This window comes from Antechinus flavipes, chromosome 4 (genome assembly GCF_016432865.1).
Source record: "Antechinus flavipes isolate AdamAnt ecotype Samford, QLD, Australia chromosome 4, AdamAnt_v2, whole genome shotgun sequence".
Lineage (NCBI taxonomy): Eukaryota > Metazoa > Chordata > Mammalia > Dasyuromorphia > Dasyuridae > Antechinus > Antechinus flavipes.
This window is the reverse complement of record NC_067401.1, coordinates 164587866-164605921: the sequence shown is the minus strand read 5'-3', so window position 1 is coordinate 164605921 and position 18056 is coordinate 164587866. Positions and strand designations below refer to the sequence as shown.

Here is an 18056-nt window from a genome sequence, read left to right as displayed (position 1 = left end):
AATATGCTAGGAGCTCCCAGATATGCTACAGGACTGAGTCCAGGCCACAGGTTCACATGGATCCCTGTCCCTGAGCTGTGACTCTGGCATTTGCCTTGAGGAATCAAGACATGGTAAAGATTGAATTGTCAACAGCAAAGGAGATTTGGGAGGCTCTGGAATATATAGTTTCTTTTCAATAAAAACAGCCATTTTTTGTTGTCATTAAGTTCTTGGTTAGTTCAAGGTTTGAGACATTTTCAGATTAATACCCACTTTAAAGGACAAATTTTGTTTGTTTTGTTGATTATCTTCAATTTATCTGTACTTCCAATTTATTTGTACTTAGTTGGTTTTCTTATTATCTCTTCCCATTAGATTGTGAGCACCTTGAGAACAGGGACTGTTTTATGTTTTTTCCTTTTTTGGGGGGATGGTTTTCTTTGTATCCCATGCTTATTGTGGTGACTGGAACATAGTAGACACTTAATTACTTAGTTGTGTTGTAGAATCAAGATAGCAGGATAAGAAGCATTTTTGCCCAGTTAATCCAGTACACTTCTGCAACAACTCAGAAAAGACACTAGACCAAATTCTAATTAGGAAAGTCAAGAAAAAATCATAATGAATCATTTTCCATGCTCAAGTCAACTTAAAGAGATAGAAAGAGAAGTCTGTGAACACCAGAGCAAGAACTAGCCAGGAACAATCATGATGGTAGAAGTAGTGTGAGGAGTATTCCAGAGCCCAGTGACTAAAGAAAATAACTCCTTTAAAATTATAATTGGCCAAAGGATAAAAGAGGTACATTTACTGAAAAAAAAAAAAGATCCTTAACAATAAGAAATGGCCAAACATAAACTAACGATTCTATGAGATATCAAGAAATAATAAAAGTCGAAAAACTTTTTTTAAAAGTGCAATATCTCATAGGAAAAAACTGACCAAAAACATTTCAAAAAAAGATAATTTTTAGCTTATTCATTTTTAATACACATTGTTTTATGAATTATGTTGGGAGAGAAAAATCAGAACAAACAGGAAAAATCATGGAAAAGATAAAAAGGCAAAAAAAAAAAATAATTGAATTCAGTCTCCTTAGTTCTTTTTCTGGTTGCAGATGGCATTTTCTGTCCAAAGTCTATTGGGATTCCTGTGGATCAGTGAACTATTGAGAAGAACCAAGCCTTTCATTGTGGATCATTACCATTCTTGTTATTGTGTACAATGTATTGCTGATTCTGTTTGTTTTGCCTAGCATCACTTCATGTCAAAGAAAGATAAGTTAAAAATCATTGTACTTGAAAGTCATGACCAAAAAAAAAAAAAAAAACCCAAAGCCTAAGCACTGTATTTCTTTCTTTCTTTCTTTCTTTTAGTTTATTAAAGCTTTTTATTTACAAAACATATGCGTGGATAATTTTTCAGCATTGACCCTTGCAAAGCCTTCTGTTCCAAATTATCCCTTCTTCCCCTCCTTCCCCTCCCCTAAATGGCAGGTAGTTCAATACATGGTAAATATGTTAAATCCAATATAAGTATATATATTTATACATTTATCTTGCTGCACAAGAAAAATCAGATCAAGAAGAAAGAAAAAAAGAAACTGGGAAAGAAAACAAAATGCAAGCAAACAACAACAGAAAGAATGAGAATGCTATGTTGGGTACTCACAGTTCCCACGGTCCTCTCTCTGGGTGTAGATGGCTCTCTTCATCATTGAACAATTGGAATTGGTTTGAATCATCTCCTTGTTAAAGAGAGCCATGTCCATCAGAATTGATAGGCATCGTATTTCAATAAAATATAAAAGTGCACAGGTAGCTTAGAACCAAAGGACAAAGTATAAATTGAAAAAAAAAAATCCATTAGTTATCATCTGAAACTCCCAGGAAAATGATAGCCAATATACCCCAAAGAGATACTAAAGAAAGGAAAGGGACCTGTATGTGCCAAAATGTTTGTGGCAGCCCTGTTTGTAGTGGCTAGAAGCTGGAAAATGAAAGGATGTCCATCAATTGGAGAATGGTTGAGTAAATTGTGGTATATGAACGTTATGGAATATTATTGTTCTGTAAGGAACGACCAGCAGGATGAATACAGAGAGGACTGGCGAGACTTACATGAACTGATGCTGAGTGAAATGAGCAGAACCAGGAGATCATTATATACCTCAACAATGATACTGTTTGAGGATGTATTTTGATGGAAGTGGACCTCTTTGATAAAGAGAGCCTTAATTGATCAAAGATGGACAGAAGCAGCTACACCCAGAGAAAGAACACTGGAAATGAATATAAACTGCTTGCATTTATGTTTTTCCTCCCGGGTTATTTATACCTTCTGAATTCAATTCTCCCTGTGCAACAAGAAAACTGTTCAGTTCTGCACACATATATTGTATCTAGGATATACTGCAACCCATTCAACATGTAAAGGACTCTTGCCATCTGGGGGAAGGGGTGGAGGGAGGGAGGGGAAAAATCGGAACAGAAATGAATGCAAGGGATAATGCTGTAAAAAATTACCCTGGCATGCGCTCTATCAATAAAAAATTATTAAAAAAAAAAAAAAAGAAAGAAAATGATAGCCAAAATCCAGAGGTCATAAGTTAAGGAAAAAATACCAAAAGCACCCAGAAGAAAAGAATTCAATTGCCACAGAAGTATTATCAAGATCACTCCAGAATTACTAGCTACAGACTTTTAATAGCCACTATCTTGGAAGATGATATTCCAGAAAGAGGGATTGACAAAACCTTTCTGTAAATGATGGAATTTTAGTTGGGATTTGAAGGGAATGTACTTCGCTCATCCTCATCAGATTGGTTAAGATGGCAAAAAAAGGAAAGGAATAAATACTGGTGGAAAACAGGCTCACTAATGCATTATTGGTTGAATTAATTGGTGGAATTGTGAACTAGTCATACCGATGAGGACAGTAATTTGGAACTATGGTCAAAAAGCTATTAAATTATACATGCCCTTTTTTGTCAAGAAAACTCCCAATGGGATTATGAAGAATAGGACACAACTGAACAATAATGCTTCGACTTACTGATATCTTGCTGGTTCTATATATAATGGAATGGAGCCCTTCATTCTCAAAGAGGACTAATGACATCAAGAGGTCATTTATCATGTTCTTTATCATGACTTAACTTATCATTGACTTGGTGATTTGAATTTAAGTGAGGCAGAGCTGTGCAAAATCATTGGCTTCACTCTTTCCTTCACAGTCATCAGAGTTCAGTGAGAAGATATAAGCTAAGATGACTGACAATGGCCCCTACTTGAATGAGGGGGGCCAATCAGAGTTTATGATAGTAGTTTAGGAATATGGTGAAAGAGCCTACACCAGAATGTAGTGATGGGGCCCTTGGTCTGTAGCTGGTGGGCATTAATAGCAGAGAGCCTCACTGTCCAAGCTACTCCCTGAGGCAAGCAAGAAGAAGCACTTATAGCTTTATATCTTTAAGTGGGTCTTTTGATTTTGATTAGGCCTAAATAGACCTTTATTCAATAAGCCTTGGTTGAATTCCTTAATTCTTTGTATAGACAAACCCTACAATTTACCCCCAGTCAGAGAGTCAAGCTATGATGTCAACCCCTGAGGTTATTTTTCCCCTATAAAGGAACCTATCTGTATCCTACTAACTTCTTCTTTTTAGAGTACTATGTCCTTTTAAAAGTTAGCCAGCTAGTCAATGGCATGATCTTCCAGTTCTTTTCAAGTTCATTAGGAATGTTTTTCCCGACAGAAAGATATAAAGTCTTGTTAGGGAAATAGGTGAGAAAGAGATAAAAGAGGAGGTAACACTGAAAGAAAATATCATTTCAGCGGGCAGAAGGTTGCAGCTTATGTCAAGGAGAGAGATTTCTTGGCATGACATATAGGTCCTCTGCAAGAACTAAACCCCAAGTTGGCTCATTTTATGGCTAGAAGTTGGGGGCAGGTCTTGATGGGGGCTGGGTGCAGCCTGGGCTGGAATCAGAATAAAAAATCTTGGCATTGAATGGGTGTCTCTGGGCTGATCTTCAATTCAATAGAGTTGGAATCTCCAGCCCCATCTAAAGAACAGAATGACTTTATCTTGATTCCCTGGGGCAGATTTCTCAGAGGAGAGGTTCTCTGAGAGAGTTCCCAAGCTTTCTCCACAAAGTCAGAGAGAAAGAGAGAGAGAGAGAGAGAGAGAGAGAGTATGTGTGTGTGTGTGTGTGTGTGTGTGTGTGTGTGTGTGTGTGTGTGTTTCAGGACACCCTTGGTCAGGATGGTTTTTGGGAAGACATATTAAGTAACATAAAGTGAAATGATCAAAACCTGGAAAAAAGTTATATAGTAATAGTAATATTGTAAAGATGATCAACTTTCAAAGACTTAGTAACTCTGGTCACCATAAAAACCAATTATAGCTATAAAGGACTCTGATAAAACATGCTATCCAATTTTCAGAAGAGATCTGATAGATTCAGGATGCAAAATGAAGCATGTCCTTCCATACTCCTCCCTTTCTCTCAGAATTTATCTTGAACAGCCCTTCAGTTTTTGTGAATTTCGTTTTCTTCCCTTCCCAATGGTGATTCAAAGAGGAAGAGAATTTGGAATTAAACATAAAATAGTTTTAAAGCCAGCAAACCAAAGTTTTTCATTTTCTCAATCTTAGGCTGTGAGCTTCTTCAGAGCTTCCCCTTCCCCCACCCTTTTTCATTCTTAAAAAAAATAAATAAATAAAGGAGAGGAGTCAACCTTTGTATTCCCTTGGTATTAGGACCGTGCCTACAATATAGTAGGCTTTTGCTTAATGCTATTTTTGACATATACGAAGTAGTTTGTGGTGATGTCCTCTTAGAGCAGGGGATCGTTTTCTGGCCGGGGTCGGGGTGTGTTACCAGGGCTTAGCACAGTACTTGGCATGTGGCAGGCCTTTAAAATATGGTTGTCTGAACCATTTGCCCAAAGTAGCAGATTCCCAACTTTATTACATTTACTTTAATCTAAGTAAAAAAATATATGAAGCAAAATTATTCATATATTTTATCTTTAACATAACATTTGGCAGCAAAGAACCCAAGGCGCAGCTCTGTAACTAAGCACGCTTAAAACTAAGAGCATAATTTATTAGTCTCCACTTCCTCTGAACCTCCTCGGATAGCGGGGGAGTTGTGGGTAATCCTTAAGCAACGAGACGAAGGCTGGCCCTGGCAGAGCGTCCCTCGCCTGTGCACTTCCGGGTCAGCGAGAGCAGCTTCTGGATGGGCTAGAGTGTCGCCTTCCGCCTGTGCAGCCGCGTGAGTGACCTTCTCGCGCCCACTACGATGCTGGCCGCGGCTGCTCACCCCTTGCGGGGTCCCTGCTTGAGGTTCCGGGCCGCGGCCCTGCTCCAGAACAGGTACCCGAACCGGGCCGGGATCGGTGGGGTTGGGTCTCCGGTATTCTGGGCGAAATAGGAACCGCGGCCTGAAGGCATGAGGCCGGGAAGGGTGCATTAGGCTGCTCACTCTCTTGCCGGGGGAGGTTTTTCTCGGAGCCTGCGGCCTTTTGTCAGGAACTCATGTATCCTCCATTCAGGAGCCTGCAGACCCCAATCTGGATCCCCTCCCCATGATGGAGCTCGCGCCCCACCCCCTTCCCCCCATGAAGTGGGTCCTCGCACCTCCTAAAAAGGGGATGGTGACGTTTCCCCTCTGACCTTTGTACCACTCTTACCTGGGTCCTTACCAAGCCCGGGGTTTCTGGTAGGAAGAACAGGTTCTAGTCTCTGCCCGTGTGACCTTGGGCCACTCACTCTTTCCAGTCGGTTAAGGGGTGGGGGAGATGGAAAGGTACATCCGTCTCATTCACTCCTCTTACTAATCTCGTTTGGTAGGTGCAGTTTTTATTTAAACTTTTTAGTGGAGAAAACTTTGGCAGACTCTGCTTGAATGACTTGGCGAGTAAATGCCTGAGGCTAGATTTGAATTCACGTTTTGCTTACTCCAGCCAAAGGCTACCTTAAGTCTCTGTAGGATGTAAGATAGTGATTGTAACTTTCAATGCTTTGCTTTTTGCTTTTTTTCCCTCCTGAGTAACATGAGGGGGTTGAAATATCAGGTTTTTAACCCGATGTGTACATTAAGATTTCAAAAGTTTTCTCTTCATTGATGGGAACATTTTTTTCTGTTTTATTCCAATAATTGGTTTCCTTTGTAACCAAATATATTTCAGCAAGTTATCATTTATATAGCACTTTTTATTCATGCATTTATTGTTTTGTTTTACATTTGTATAGCTATTTAAGATTTTCAAAGAACTTTGCAAGTATTAACTTCATTTTTACAGTTAAGGAAACTTAGGCAAACAGATTTAAGTGACTTCCCAGGGTCACACACCTAGGAAATATCTGAGGCAGGATTTGAACATGACTCCAGGTCCACTGCTACCTTGTATATCATATAAAACATTCTGAGGAAGGGACTATGGGTTTCACCAGATTGCAAAAGGGTCCATAATACAAAAGCTGTTTTTGGACTGGGTGTTTATAGTATCTCCTAACTTTTAAGATATGTTTATAATACCATTGTTGGGTTCCAGCTCTACAATTTCCCTTTGCTCACTTGCTGGATTGTGACAGTCTCTTATTTGAATGGGGTTGGGTGTAGGCTGCCATTATTGGGTGTTTGTGCCCTGAGGCCCATGAGAACCAGCTGTCATCGAAGAAGAAGTGATACTCTGGCTGAAGCCACTCTGGACAATGCTCCCAAGCAGTACCCTCCTAAGATTCAGCAGTTAGTACAGGACATCGCTGGCCTTACTCTACTGGAAATCTCTGATCTCAACGAGTTACTGAAGGTAATAATAAGAGTTATAATTTATACAGTGCTTTAAGGTTTGCAAATCATTTTCTTTATTTCATCTTACAACAACAAAGTGGTCCTCATTTTACAGAAGAGGAAATTTGAGGCAGAAAAGTTATGTGACTTTTCAGAGTTGCATAGCTAGTGAGAATTTGAGGACAGGATTTGAAGTTGGTTATCTTGCTTATTGCAAGTCCAATACTCTTAGCCAGTTAGCTCTATTAGCCTAGACAGTGGAGAGTCATAGATTTGTTGAGTTGGATATTAAATCAGTGTCTTTTTCCAGACATGAGTGGGAGAATATCAGGTTTTGAGTAAGTTTCTCCCATCAATACTTAGTTTAGACTATGAAATGCCAATTGTTTGATTTTACCCCTTATGTTCCTATAGAAAACATTGAAGATTCAGGATGTGGTGCCAATGGGTGGCATGGTACCAAGTGCTGCCACTGCAAAGGTAGTTCCTGAGGTAAGTTCTGGAACTGTTAAAAAGGTAAATTCTCTTTCTCTTTTTTTTTCTTCCAACTTTTCTCCAACTCGGTGTCATGAAGATATTTCAACTCTTGAAATATCCTCATGACATTGTATCATTTTACCCATCATTTTACATTTCCCCCTCCCATTATGTCCCGTGGCTTAGCAGCACTATATGAAACAATTTGATATGGATTATACATTTGCAGTTATGTAGAATGTTAATTCCATGTTAGTCATGTTATGAAAGAAAATGCAGAGCACCCCCCAAAAAAAACCAAACAAACAAAACACTAACACCAAACCCCAAGAACAAGTTTTTTTTTAAAAGTATGTTTTGATCTGCATTCAGATTGTTCTTTCACTGGAGAAGGATAATATTTTTTGTCATAAGGTCATTGTATTGCTAAAAAAACACTTTAAGGCATTCACAATTGATCATTGCACAGTATTGCTGTTATTGTATACATTGTTTTCCTGGTTCTGCACAGTTTGCATCAGTTAATATAAGTTTTCTCAGATTTTTCTGAAAGCATTCTGCTTGTCATTTCTTATAGTATAATAGTATTCCATCATAATCATGTACCACAATTACTTTAGCCACTCCCCAATCCTCTCAGTTTTCAATTCTTTGCCACCCTAAAAAGAGTTTCTATAAATATTGTACAAATCCTTTTTTCTTTGATCTTTTTGGGATATAAGCCTAATAGTGGTATTGCTGGGCTAAAAGTTATACAGTTTTATAGCCCTTTGCCCATAGTTCCAAATTGTTGGTTATTGCTGGATTAAAGGGTATGCACTTTTTTTTCTTGAGAGTTTGTTTATTGGGGAGAGATCTATGGGGTATTTTTGCAGCATGACTTTTATGGAAATATTTTGCATAACTTCATGTGCTCAATGGGGAGGAAGAGTCTGGGACATTTAAAAATAAATGTAAGAATGTTATTTTACATGTAGCTGGGGAAAATGTTAAAATATATACATATTTTAAAAGATAAGAATTCTGAATAAATTACTATGCATGTAAACATGTAAAGGCTCTGCAGTTTTCTAGCACTTTGGGCATAGCTCCAAATTGCTTTCCAGAATGATGGGATCATTTCACAATTCCATAAGTAGTGCTTTTTGAATCTTGTCATCCAGTTTATTAGCTATTCCTTTCTCCAGTCCTCTAATACCTCTTTTGGTTGAAGAAACTAGGTATGCTTAGACTGGAGAATAGAAGACTCAAAAGAAACATGATGACTTTTGTGCAAAAGGAATTAGACTTGTTCTCTGTTGGGTTTTTAGGACAGAACCAGGAGAGGCAAGTTAATGTTACAAAGGGGCCAGTTTAGGTTTGATGTCAAAAGAAACATACTAACAATCAGTGTACCTTAAGAGGAGAATGGGCTCCTTTGAGTGTGTCCCTGCTTTAGAGAAAGCTCAGATAGAAGCTGGATACACTGGGAGTCAGGAAGACTGACATCACATCCAGCCTCAGTCATTTAATAGGTGTAAGACTCTGGATAAGTCACTTAACCACTTTTGCTTCATTTTCTTCATCTTTAAAATGAGGATAATAATAGTACCTATTTCACAGGGTTATTATGAAGATCAAATGAAAATTTTTAAAGTGCTTGGCACATACCAAGTAATATATAAATGTTACTATCTACTGTGTAAGTAGTGATATCATTTGGACTAGGTGGCTGCCATGGTACCTTCTAGCTCTCTGATTGTGTGACCAAGTCATATACATATATATAAATACTCTTCCCCACCCCCACCCCACATATATAGATACATCTTCCCCAGAATTTAGCACACACAGTACTGTAGTTACAGTAGCAAACTTTTAATGCTTTCTGTATTGATTTGAAATTGAATTGAGCAAGACGAGAAGAGATGTTGGAATGCGGAATCTACCTAAATCTTTTTTTTTAAAAGTTCATTTGTCAAGCTCCTGCCTTGTATTAGAACAAAACAAGATAATGGGATTACAAAGATAAATAATAAATAATTTGGTGTTGGATTTGGAGTTATGGCTGGTTTCACATTCTAGCTTTGTTTTTCACTGGTTGTGTGATTTTGGGGGTAGCAGCTCCTGGATTGTTTCTCTACCTATAAAAGAGTGAGTTGAACTAGACCAGTGTGTGTCAGACTTGAATAGAAATTAGGGATGACTGATCCATACATCAGAATCCGTGCAGGTTGCTTATTGACTTAGTTTTTAAACATTGACTTTAGTTTTAAACAGTGTGATCTATGTATCTCATATTTTAATTTCATTAAGTATTTTCCAATTACAGTTTAATATGGTTTTGGCCACATTCCAGAGAAATGGTGTGGGCTATATGAAGTGAATAAGCTGTGTGATTGACACCTTTGAAGTGAATAACTTCTAAAACTCTTCTAACTTTAAATCTATGATTCTTCTGGGGAAAGAATATTGCATGTTTATATAACATTAAAGTTTGCAAAGCATTTATTTGTATTTTATGAACTATATAACAGTTGCCATTCCTCTTTCATATGAAGAAAATGCAACCCAAATAAGTCAAAGTATTTTCATATGGTAACATAGTTATTACTATGTGTCAGAGAAAGGATTTGAACCCAAGTCTTTGGCTTCATAAAGTCTTGGCATCCTGTCCATTAATTCATCTCACTCTTCTCTTTCAAAATTTTATTCATATTGTCAATTTAACAGAAATGAACATTTCAGTATGCTGAGAACAGAAAAGGGGATTATATGTGCTGCATTGCTTTTCTTTCTTTTTTGTATCATTATCCAATATTTCTCTTGTATCACCCCCTCCAGTAGAGGTCCTGCCTTATTACCACCTCTTTTGTCATCTTTGCCAATCCAGTGGATATGAAGTAGAATCTCAGAAATTTCCTTTTTTTTAAAAAATGATTTAGAATTTTTTTCATGATTGTTGATAGCTTGCATTTTTTTTCTTTGCAAAACTGCTTGTTAAATATTTTGACCATTTATCTATTGAAGAATGGCACTTGTTCATATATATTTATTTATATTAGTTCTCTAACATCTTAGAGATAGATCAAAGAAACTTGCTGCAGATTTTTTCTCCCATTAACTTTCCATTCTAATTTTAACTTGTGTCATATCTTAAATGAGTTTTGATGCCTTTTCAGGAGGAGCAGTTGAGAATGAAAATGACAGAAAAAAGTGACAATATACCTTATAATTGCTAGAATTGCAAATTTTTTCATTTATGATCCTCCCTATTTGTCTAGTTAAGAATTGTTCTCCATCCAGTTTGAAAGATTTTGAAAGTTTTTTTAATCTTCTAGTTTATTTGTGCACACACCCCCCCCCTTTTTTTTAAATTTTCTCAACAAATTAGTTAACATTTTTTTTAAATAGCTTTTTATTTACAAGTTATATGCATGGGTAATTTTGCCAAACCTTTTGTTCCAATTTTTCCCTTCCTTCCTCCCACCCGCTCCCCTAGATGGCAGAATGACCAATACATGTTAAATATATTAAAATATAAATTAAATACAAAATAAGTATACATGTCCAAACTGTTATTTTGCTGTACAAAAAGAATTGGACTCTGAAATATAGTACAATTAACCTGTGAAGGAAATAAAAAATGGAGACAGGCAAAAATACAAGGATTGGGAATTCAACGTAATGGTTCTTAGTCATCTCCCAGAGTTCTTTCACTGGGTGTAGCTGGTTCAGTTCATTACTGCTCCATTGGAACTGATTTGGTTCATCTCATTGCTGAAGATGGCCAGGTCTTTCAGAATTGATCATCATATAGTATTGTTGTTGAAGTATATAATGATCTCCTGGCCCTGCTCATTTCAATCAGCATCAATTCGTGTAAGTCTCTCCAGGTCTTTCTGAAATCATCCTGTTGGTCATTTCTTACCGAACAATAATATTCCATAATATTCATAGACCACAATTTATTCAGCCATTCTCCAATTGATGGGCATCCATTCAGTTTCCAGTTTCTGGCCACTACAAAGAGGGCTGCCACAAACATTCTTTGTGTGTCTTTTTATATGATGATCATATATCTTATTGGAGCTTATTGTGGTATGATGTAAGATTTGGTCTTATTTCGGCCATGCTGCTTTTCTGGTTTTCCTAGTAGTTTTTGTTGAATGGGAAATTCTTAGCCCAATAATTGTTGTCTTTAGATTTAGCAAACCCTATGTTTAGTTTTAATTGCTTTTGGGTCTTACTTTTCCACTGATCAATATTTATGTTTTCATAATTTGTATAAATACTACATTTTGATTGATGATTTTTTGATAATTACTTTTTTATATTACATTTTAAGATCTAATCCTGGAAGGCTGCCTTCCCACACTTTTTTTTTTCTTCATTATTTCCTGTGAGATTCTTGATCTTTTTTTGTTATTGTTCTTATTCTATTTATATAACTCTTAGTTTCTTCATAGATTTGTAAATTTGTTTAGAGTAATTTATTTATTATATTGTCACAGCAATTATGAGAGTGTTTTGTAGTTGTCTTCATATAAGGGTAAGGTGTGTCTTGGTTGATGAGTGCCAGGTATTTTATACTTTTTGTAATTATTTTGAATGGGACTTCTTTTTTCTGTTCCTGATTGTTTTGTATCTTTTTTTTTTTTGCTGAGACAATTGGGGTTAAGTCACTTACCCAGGGTCACACAGCTAGGAAGTGTTAAGTGTCTGAGACTAGATTTGAACTCAGGTCCTCCTGACGTGGGCTGATGCTCTATCCACTGTGCCACCTAGCTGCCTAAGTTATTTTATATCTTACTACTCTACTGGAGTTATTTCATTTAATTTTCTTTGAATTTGTAAGGTTTTCTAAACCATGTTATTAGCAAATAATGATAATTGTTTTTCTTTCCTATACTATTTTTTTTTTTTAATTTAAATTCTCTTATTGCAAAGGCTAGCATTTCTGCAACTATTTCAAATAGTAGTGGTAACAAGGGGCATCCTTGCTTTACAATGGATCTTGCTGGACAAGTGAAATAGCTGAATCTTTGAGTTCTGTATACCTCTAAAGCTCTGGGGCTTAAATAAAAATAATGTTATAAAAATTGGCAGTTATAAAATCACTTTTTTGTATATTATCTCATTTGATCTTGAGGTCCCTTAGCTAACTTTCTTTTAGAAAGTAGGCAGGGGGATCAGGCTTTCACTTTTCCTTTTCCTCTTCTCATTCTAGGCAGCAGAAGAGGAAGAAATGCCCAAGCAGAAGGAACGAACACATTTCACTGTTAAGCTGACAGAAGCCAAGCCTGTGGATAAAGTGAAACTAATCAAGGAAATAAAGAATTACATTCAAGGCATAAACCTTGTTCAGGTATGAAGATCTTATTCAAGGACATTATAGGCCTCTGATTAATGGTTTCAAAGTTAAGAGACTCTATATTTTCTGCACCTTCACAAATTTTCCCTTGGAGTCCTTGTGCCATGATCATATGCCATAATGATGCAGTTGCCCCAGACTTGATCCTCTAGCAAAGAACCAGGCTTATTATAAAGACTCACAGGGCTTTTATGGTTGTAATTCTCCACTTCTCTTCATTTCAGGCAAAGAAGCTGGTAGAGTCTTTACCCCAGGAAATCAAAGCCAATGTTGCCAAATCAGAAGCAGAGAAGATTAAAGCAGCCTTGGAAGCAGCTGGTGGCACTGTGATTTTGGAGTAGGAGTTTGGTGCTTTGAAGGACTTGTGCAAAGTGAGACTTACTCCAGTCCAGTCTGACCACTTGGGCAGTAGCCCCATGTGTATTACTGCTGCCTGCAAACCTGAACAGATGCGCTTAACCATTGTGGGTAGTTTTGAGTGAGAACTTTCTCAGCTTTTCAGGGAACTCTGTTCTGGGAGGGAAGGAGGAGCCCATCTGTCCGAGGCCCTTTTAAAAGGCTACTATGAAGAAGGACACTGTGAAACATAAGAGTGGGGAGCAAGTTTGTTCAAACAGTAGCCTATGAGGAAAATATACTATTACCCAGAATTCCAGTGTGTTTAGAATTGTGTGCTGAAGACCAGTGACAGGCAGGCAGCCAAGAATTGACACAGCAATATCTTTAACTACCAAAGTTAGATGTTGGGGGATAACCTAGGACTGTGGGGTGGTCCGGGCCCTAAATCTACCTGCCTGTTCTCTTTATTGTGTTGCCAGTTATACACTGTTTTTCTCAAGTCCCTAAGAAATGGTACTGATCTCTCATTTTCACCATTTCATTGTGGTGTCTATAGTACACGGACTATATGATGGTACTGTTGGTTTAAAGAAACAAAAACTCAGACACCATTGCCTCAGCAAGCTAATATTCTGATTGGGGGGACGGTACATGTACATAGATGTTTAACAGTATAAGGTATTATAGGAGATGGGACAAACAAGTAACATAGGATTTATGAAAGCTTGCTCATCCAGAATATAGAAAAAGGTTGTCTGGCAAAGATAGGGTTCAAGAAGGACTTTAAAGCAAGGATTGGGTTTATGGAAATGGAGGAAGAAGGCATATAAACAGGAACAATAGTGGGAGCAAAATAGGAGCAAAAGTGTTCTGGATGTATTTAGGGAATAATAAGTAAATTAGATTGGCTGGGAAGCTATGTACAGCATAGGGAAAAGGCTTTAGAAGGCCTTGAATCCCAAGCTAAGGAATTTGGGTGTTTAATTAACCCACAAATGTCAAAACCCAAGGGAATGGGAGATTAACTTAGCTGAGCTCAGCTTTAGGAATGAGCCCTGTATGGGGCTTCTCTAAACTTGGAAGGGATTAGAACCAGTAATACTGCATACTAATCATCCAGGCTAGACCACTGCTTGTCCGGCTTAAGATAGAGCAGCATGTATCTCACAAGGCAGTAGGGGGTGTAGGGGGGAGGTGCGTAGTGGACACTAGTCCTCTTGTCAGGAGGCCTTAATTTAAATTTGGCCTCAGACATTTGATACTTACTACCTATGTAATCCCAATTGCCTCATTAACTCACCAAAACAACAACAACAACAAAAACCCCAACACACAAGCCTAGGAGGTTCAGCAGACATGTGCTATGGGAATTAGGAGACATTTGACCACCTCGTATGTGTGGAAAGAAGTCTTTAGAGGACAGAAAAGGTGATCTAAAACTTCCTAATCTCAGGGGCCTTCCCCAGACTTTTCCCTTGGTTTTGCCTATGTAATTACTGAAAAGTTAATGATTTGCCTAGGTGGTCTTGGGGCATCTGATCCTTCCCTGAATCTTCCTGTTTGCTCTCTGGGGTGTAACGGTCTCCTTGCAAGGTGATTGCTCAGAGCAGGGGAGAAGCTAATCATTTTCTAGCATCCATTTTCTGTGCCATTTATCCCCAGGAACAGAGATAGAATCATAAAAATCAAAAAAATTGAAGGCTTATGCCCAAATCTCTCTTTTTTTTTTTTTAAAGTCTGGAACAGAATTTATTATACTTTTTCTGAAGTAAAACAAAACAGAATTAGTTATTTTGATCTAAGATAGAGCAAAACTAAAAATAGATCTTATTAAAAGAGATAAGGAAGGAAAGTACTTCTTTTTTATGCCCAAATCTCAAGCCATTCTATGTTCTGATCCTACCTGGTTACAACTGTACTTCTTCCTTTTCTAAACTCAAGTCTCTGGTAATACAGTTATATGAGATATTTTTGACATTTTTACTTTTAGCCCTAGCCTTTGAATGAATATAAAAAATAGTCTCGGTTTCAAGACTATTCTAACCTGAGCAAGAATTCCCTCTACCATATACCCAAGAAATAGCTCTTATTTAAAGATTGGAGAGAAAACCTGCTACTTTCCAAAGAAACTCATTTTACTTTTGGTTAACTTAATAGTTGAGATTTTTTCCTTATATCAAACCTAAATCTTTCTTTACAACTTTAAAATTACTACTTTTGGCTCTCCCCCTCAGGCCAGGCAAAATAAGGCTTATTCCTCTTTCAAGTGACATACCTTCAAATATTGGAACACTAGCTCTTTTGTTGCACCTCACTAACTCACTGAGCCCCTTGTGTCACATTTTCTATTAGGCTTAGCATCCCTAGTTCCTGCAGCTGATCTTCGTATGCCATAATCCTGAACAGTACTTTGGTTCTCTTTCAGACTGTCTAAAGCAGAGATGGGGAACGTCTGGCCCTTGGGCCATATGAGGCTTGCAAAATCATTTGGTTCAGTCCTGCCAAGGCAAGTGCAGGCAAAGATGAGCTGAAAGCCAGGCACAACAATCTCCCACTGCTTGAGTTTTAAGTTGATAATTTTGAATGGCCTGTGAATGATGTTATAAATATCCAAATACTCCTTGGCAGAAAAAAGCTTCCCCACCCCTGGTCTAAAGCATATTAGTGGTCTTTCTAAAATATGCCCATAACTCAACATAATACTCCACAAATAGTCTAAGTGGGAGGAAGAGATCCTATATTCAGTAACAACATGGCTCCCTTTATGTATTGTAAGCTAACATTAGCTTTTTGGGGCCATAATTACATATTTAAGGAGCTTGTTTTTAATTCAAACTCTCAGATCTTTTCCATCACACATCCTCCATTTTTTCTTGTGAAATTTGTCTTTTTTTTAAAGTGTAAGAATTTATTCCTATTAAAATTCATCTTAGTAGATTGGCTCACATTCTATCCTTTACACATCTGGGATCCTGATTCTTACCTAGTTAGATGTCATCTTCAAATTTGATAAATTTGGCATATGTGCTTTTAGTATAGGGCCAAGCATAAGTTCCTTTTTCTTTTTTAAAATTAAAGCTTTTTATTTACAAAACATATGCATGGATAATTTTTCAATATTAACCCTCCCCAAATCTTGTGTTCCAATTCCTTCCTCCCTTCCCCTACATGGCCCAATGTATATTAAGCATGGTAAAAATATATTTAAATCCAATAGATGCATACATATTTATACAATTATCTTGCCGCGTAAGAAAAATCAACTCAAACAGGAAAAAAATGAGAGAAAATAAAATGCAAGCAAACAGCAACAAAGTGAAAATGCGAACTACACACAATTCCCACAGTTCTCTCTCTCTTCACAAGAACTTTGGAACTGGTCTGAATCATCTATTATTGGAAAGAACTACGTCCATCAGAATCGATCATATAATCTTGCTATTGCCATATACAAAGATCTCCTGGTTCTACTCACCTCACTCAGCATTAGTTCATGTAAGTCTCCCTAGGACTTTCTAAAATCATCCTGCTGTGCTGATGGTTTCATATACGACAATAATATTCCATAACATTCATATACCATAACTTTTCAACCATTCTCTAATTGATGGACATACACTAAGTTTCCAGTTCTTGTCACTACTAAAAGGACTGCCACAAATATTTTTGCACATGTTAAAATTCTATTAAGTTCGTTAACCTTATTTGGGGGAAAGGAGAGAGAGGGAAGCAAATAAGGCTGATTAATTTGGATGATGCCATGCTGAAACCTTGAGATCATTTTTTTAATCAAAACAGTTGTCTGCCAATCTCTTGGCATACCTATTGTTTGACTATCTCCAAGCTCATTTTGGGTAACAACTCTATTCACTATTTTCATTATATCTTTTTGAGTTTAAAATCCATATCTAGTCTCTATAGTTTTCTCTGGATGCAGATGGCATTTTTTATCAGTTCAGTTCTTAGAAAGTTCTTTCTCATGGAGCTGAAATCTGTCTCCCTTTAATTTTAACTCTTTGGTCCCTTAAAAGACACAGAATTAATCTATTCCCTTTTCCTCATTACTTCTTTGAAATAAAGAAACTATCACATTTCCTTCCCCAAGCTAAGTATAATTCATTTTTTTTCCTATGGCATTTCTTTTCAAAATGTATTCAGCATTGAAAAGAGCATGGCTGAAGTGCTCTGATCAGTCAGTACAGGACAACTATCACCCTTTTTGTTTTGGACAACATACATTAAAGCAGCCTAAAGATTGCATTTTCTTGACAGCTCTAGCTCTTAGCTGACTCTTAAATAATGAAAATATAATCAAAGAAATTTGATCGCATTTCTATTTTCTGTTAAATTTGATAGTTGGGGTCTTTCTCTGACCTGGAATCTATTTTGACTCAAAATCTTGGCTTCCAGCCTTATTAACTAACCTCAGCAGTACAATGTGCAGATGTGAGAAAGCATTCCTATGTCAAGAAGCTTGATATAGTAGGAAGAGATATGGAATTTACAGGAGTCAAGAGACTTGGCTTCATATACTAGTTACAGGCAAGATGTGCAATAACGGTCAAAATCAATGACCTTCAACTGTCCTCATCTACAAAAAAAGACCATAATATTAGCACTTTCTATCTTACTTGCATGATGATTGTGAGCTTTCTTGGATATTTAAATTGTGTTGAATGGGATAAAACTAAGAATGGAGACCTGAAACATTCTTATCTGAAACAGCTAATCAAAATTTAAAATGCCTTCTTTTTCTGACTTTAATATAGGGGTTTTTTTTGGAGGATAAATGTCAGGTTATTCTGAGCTTCATTGACATTATTACAATTCCAGGATTTATCTGTTTTCAGTAATAGTGACTTTCCATCTTTGTTATGTTCTTAAAGCTAACTTTATTAGAGAGCACAATAGCTATCCTCTTTGATTTCTTTAGATCCTTCCTCAGCTACTCTGCCATGGCTTTCTTTTTTAAGAGTTGTCCAGCATCTGAGATATTTTGAGAATCTCTGACTATAGGATCATACCTGTCTTTGCCCTTTGAACTTTATTACTTATATTCTTAGTATTGGAAATGTGTGCACATCAATACAAAGAATATG

General features: G+C 37.0%; 1 protein-coding gene across 1 annotated transcript; it reads left to right on the top strand.

The window, feature by feature from the left end:
• The first annotated feature begins 5226 nt into the window (after positions 1 to 5226).
• MRPL12 (mitochondrial ribosomal protein L12) lies at positions 5227 to 16051 on the top strand. Its single transcript, XM_051995378.1, has 5 exons — positions 5227 to 5368; positions 6618 to 6807; positions 7203 to 7280; positions 12475 to 12612; positions 12843 to 16051. Exons 1-5 carry the CDS (start codon positions 5295 to 5297, stop codon positions 12957 to 12959), a joined length of 597 nt encoding a protein of 198 aa, XP_051851338.1. The 5' UTR covers positions 5227 to 5294; the 3' UTR covers positions 12960 to 16051.
• The last annotated feature ends 2005 nt before the right edge of the window (positions 16052 to 18056 follow it).

Bases quoted from the DNA above. Each gene is read 5' to 3' on its own strand.
- MRPL12 (XM_051995378.1), top strand. From the start codon at position 5,295: ATGCTGGCCGCGGCTGCTCACCCCTTGCGGGGTCCCTGCTTGAGGTTC. The intron at 5,369-6,617 runs GTACCCGAACCG...GGTTGGGTGTAG, and splicing joins GCGGCCCTGCTCCAGAACAG to GCTGCCATTATTGGGTGTTT. The intron at 7,281-12,474 runs GTAAGTTCTGGA...TTCTCATTCTAG, and splicing joins CTGCAAAGGTAGTTCCTGAG to GCAGCAGAAGAGGAAGAAAT.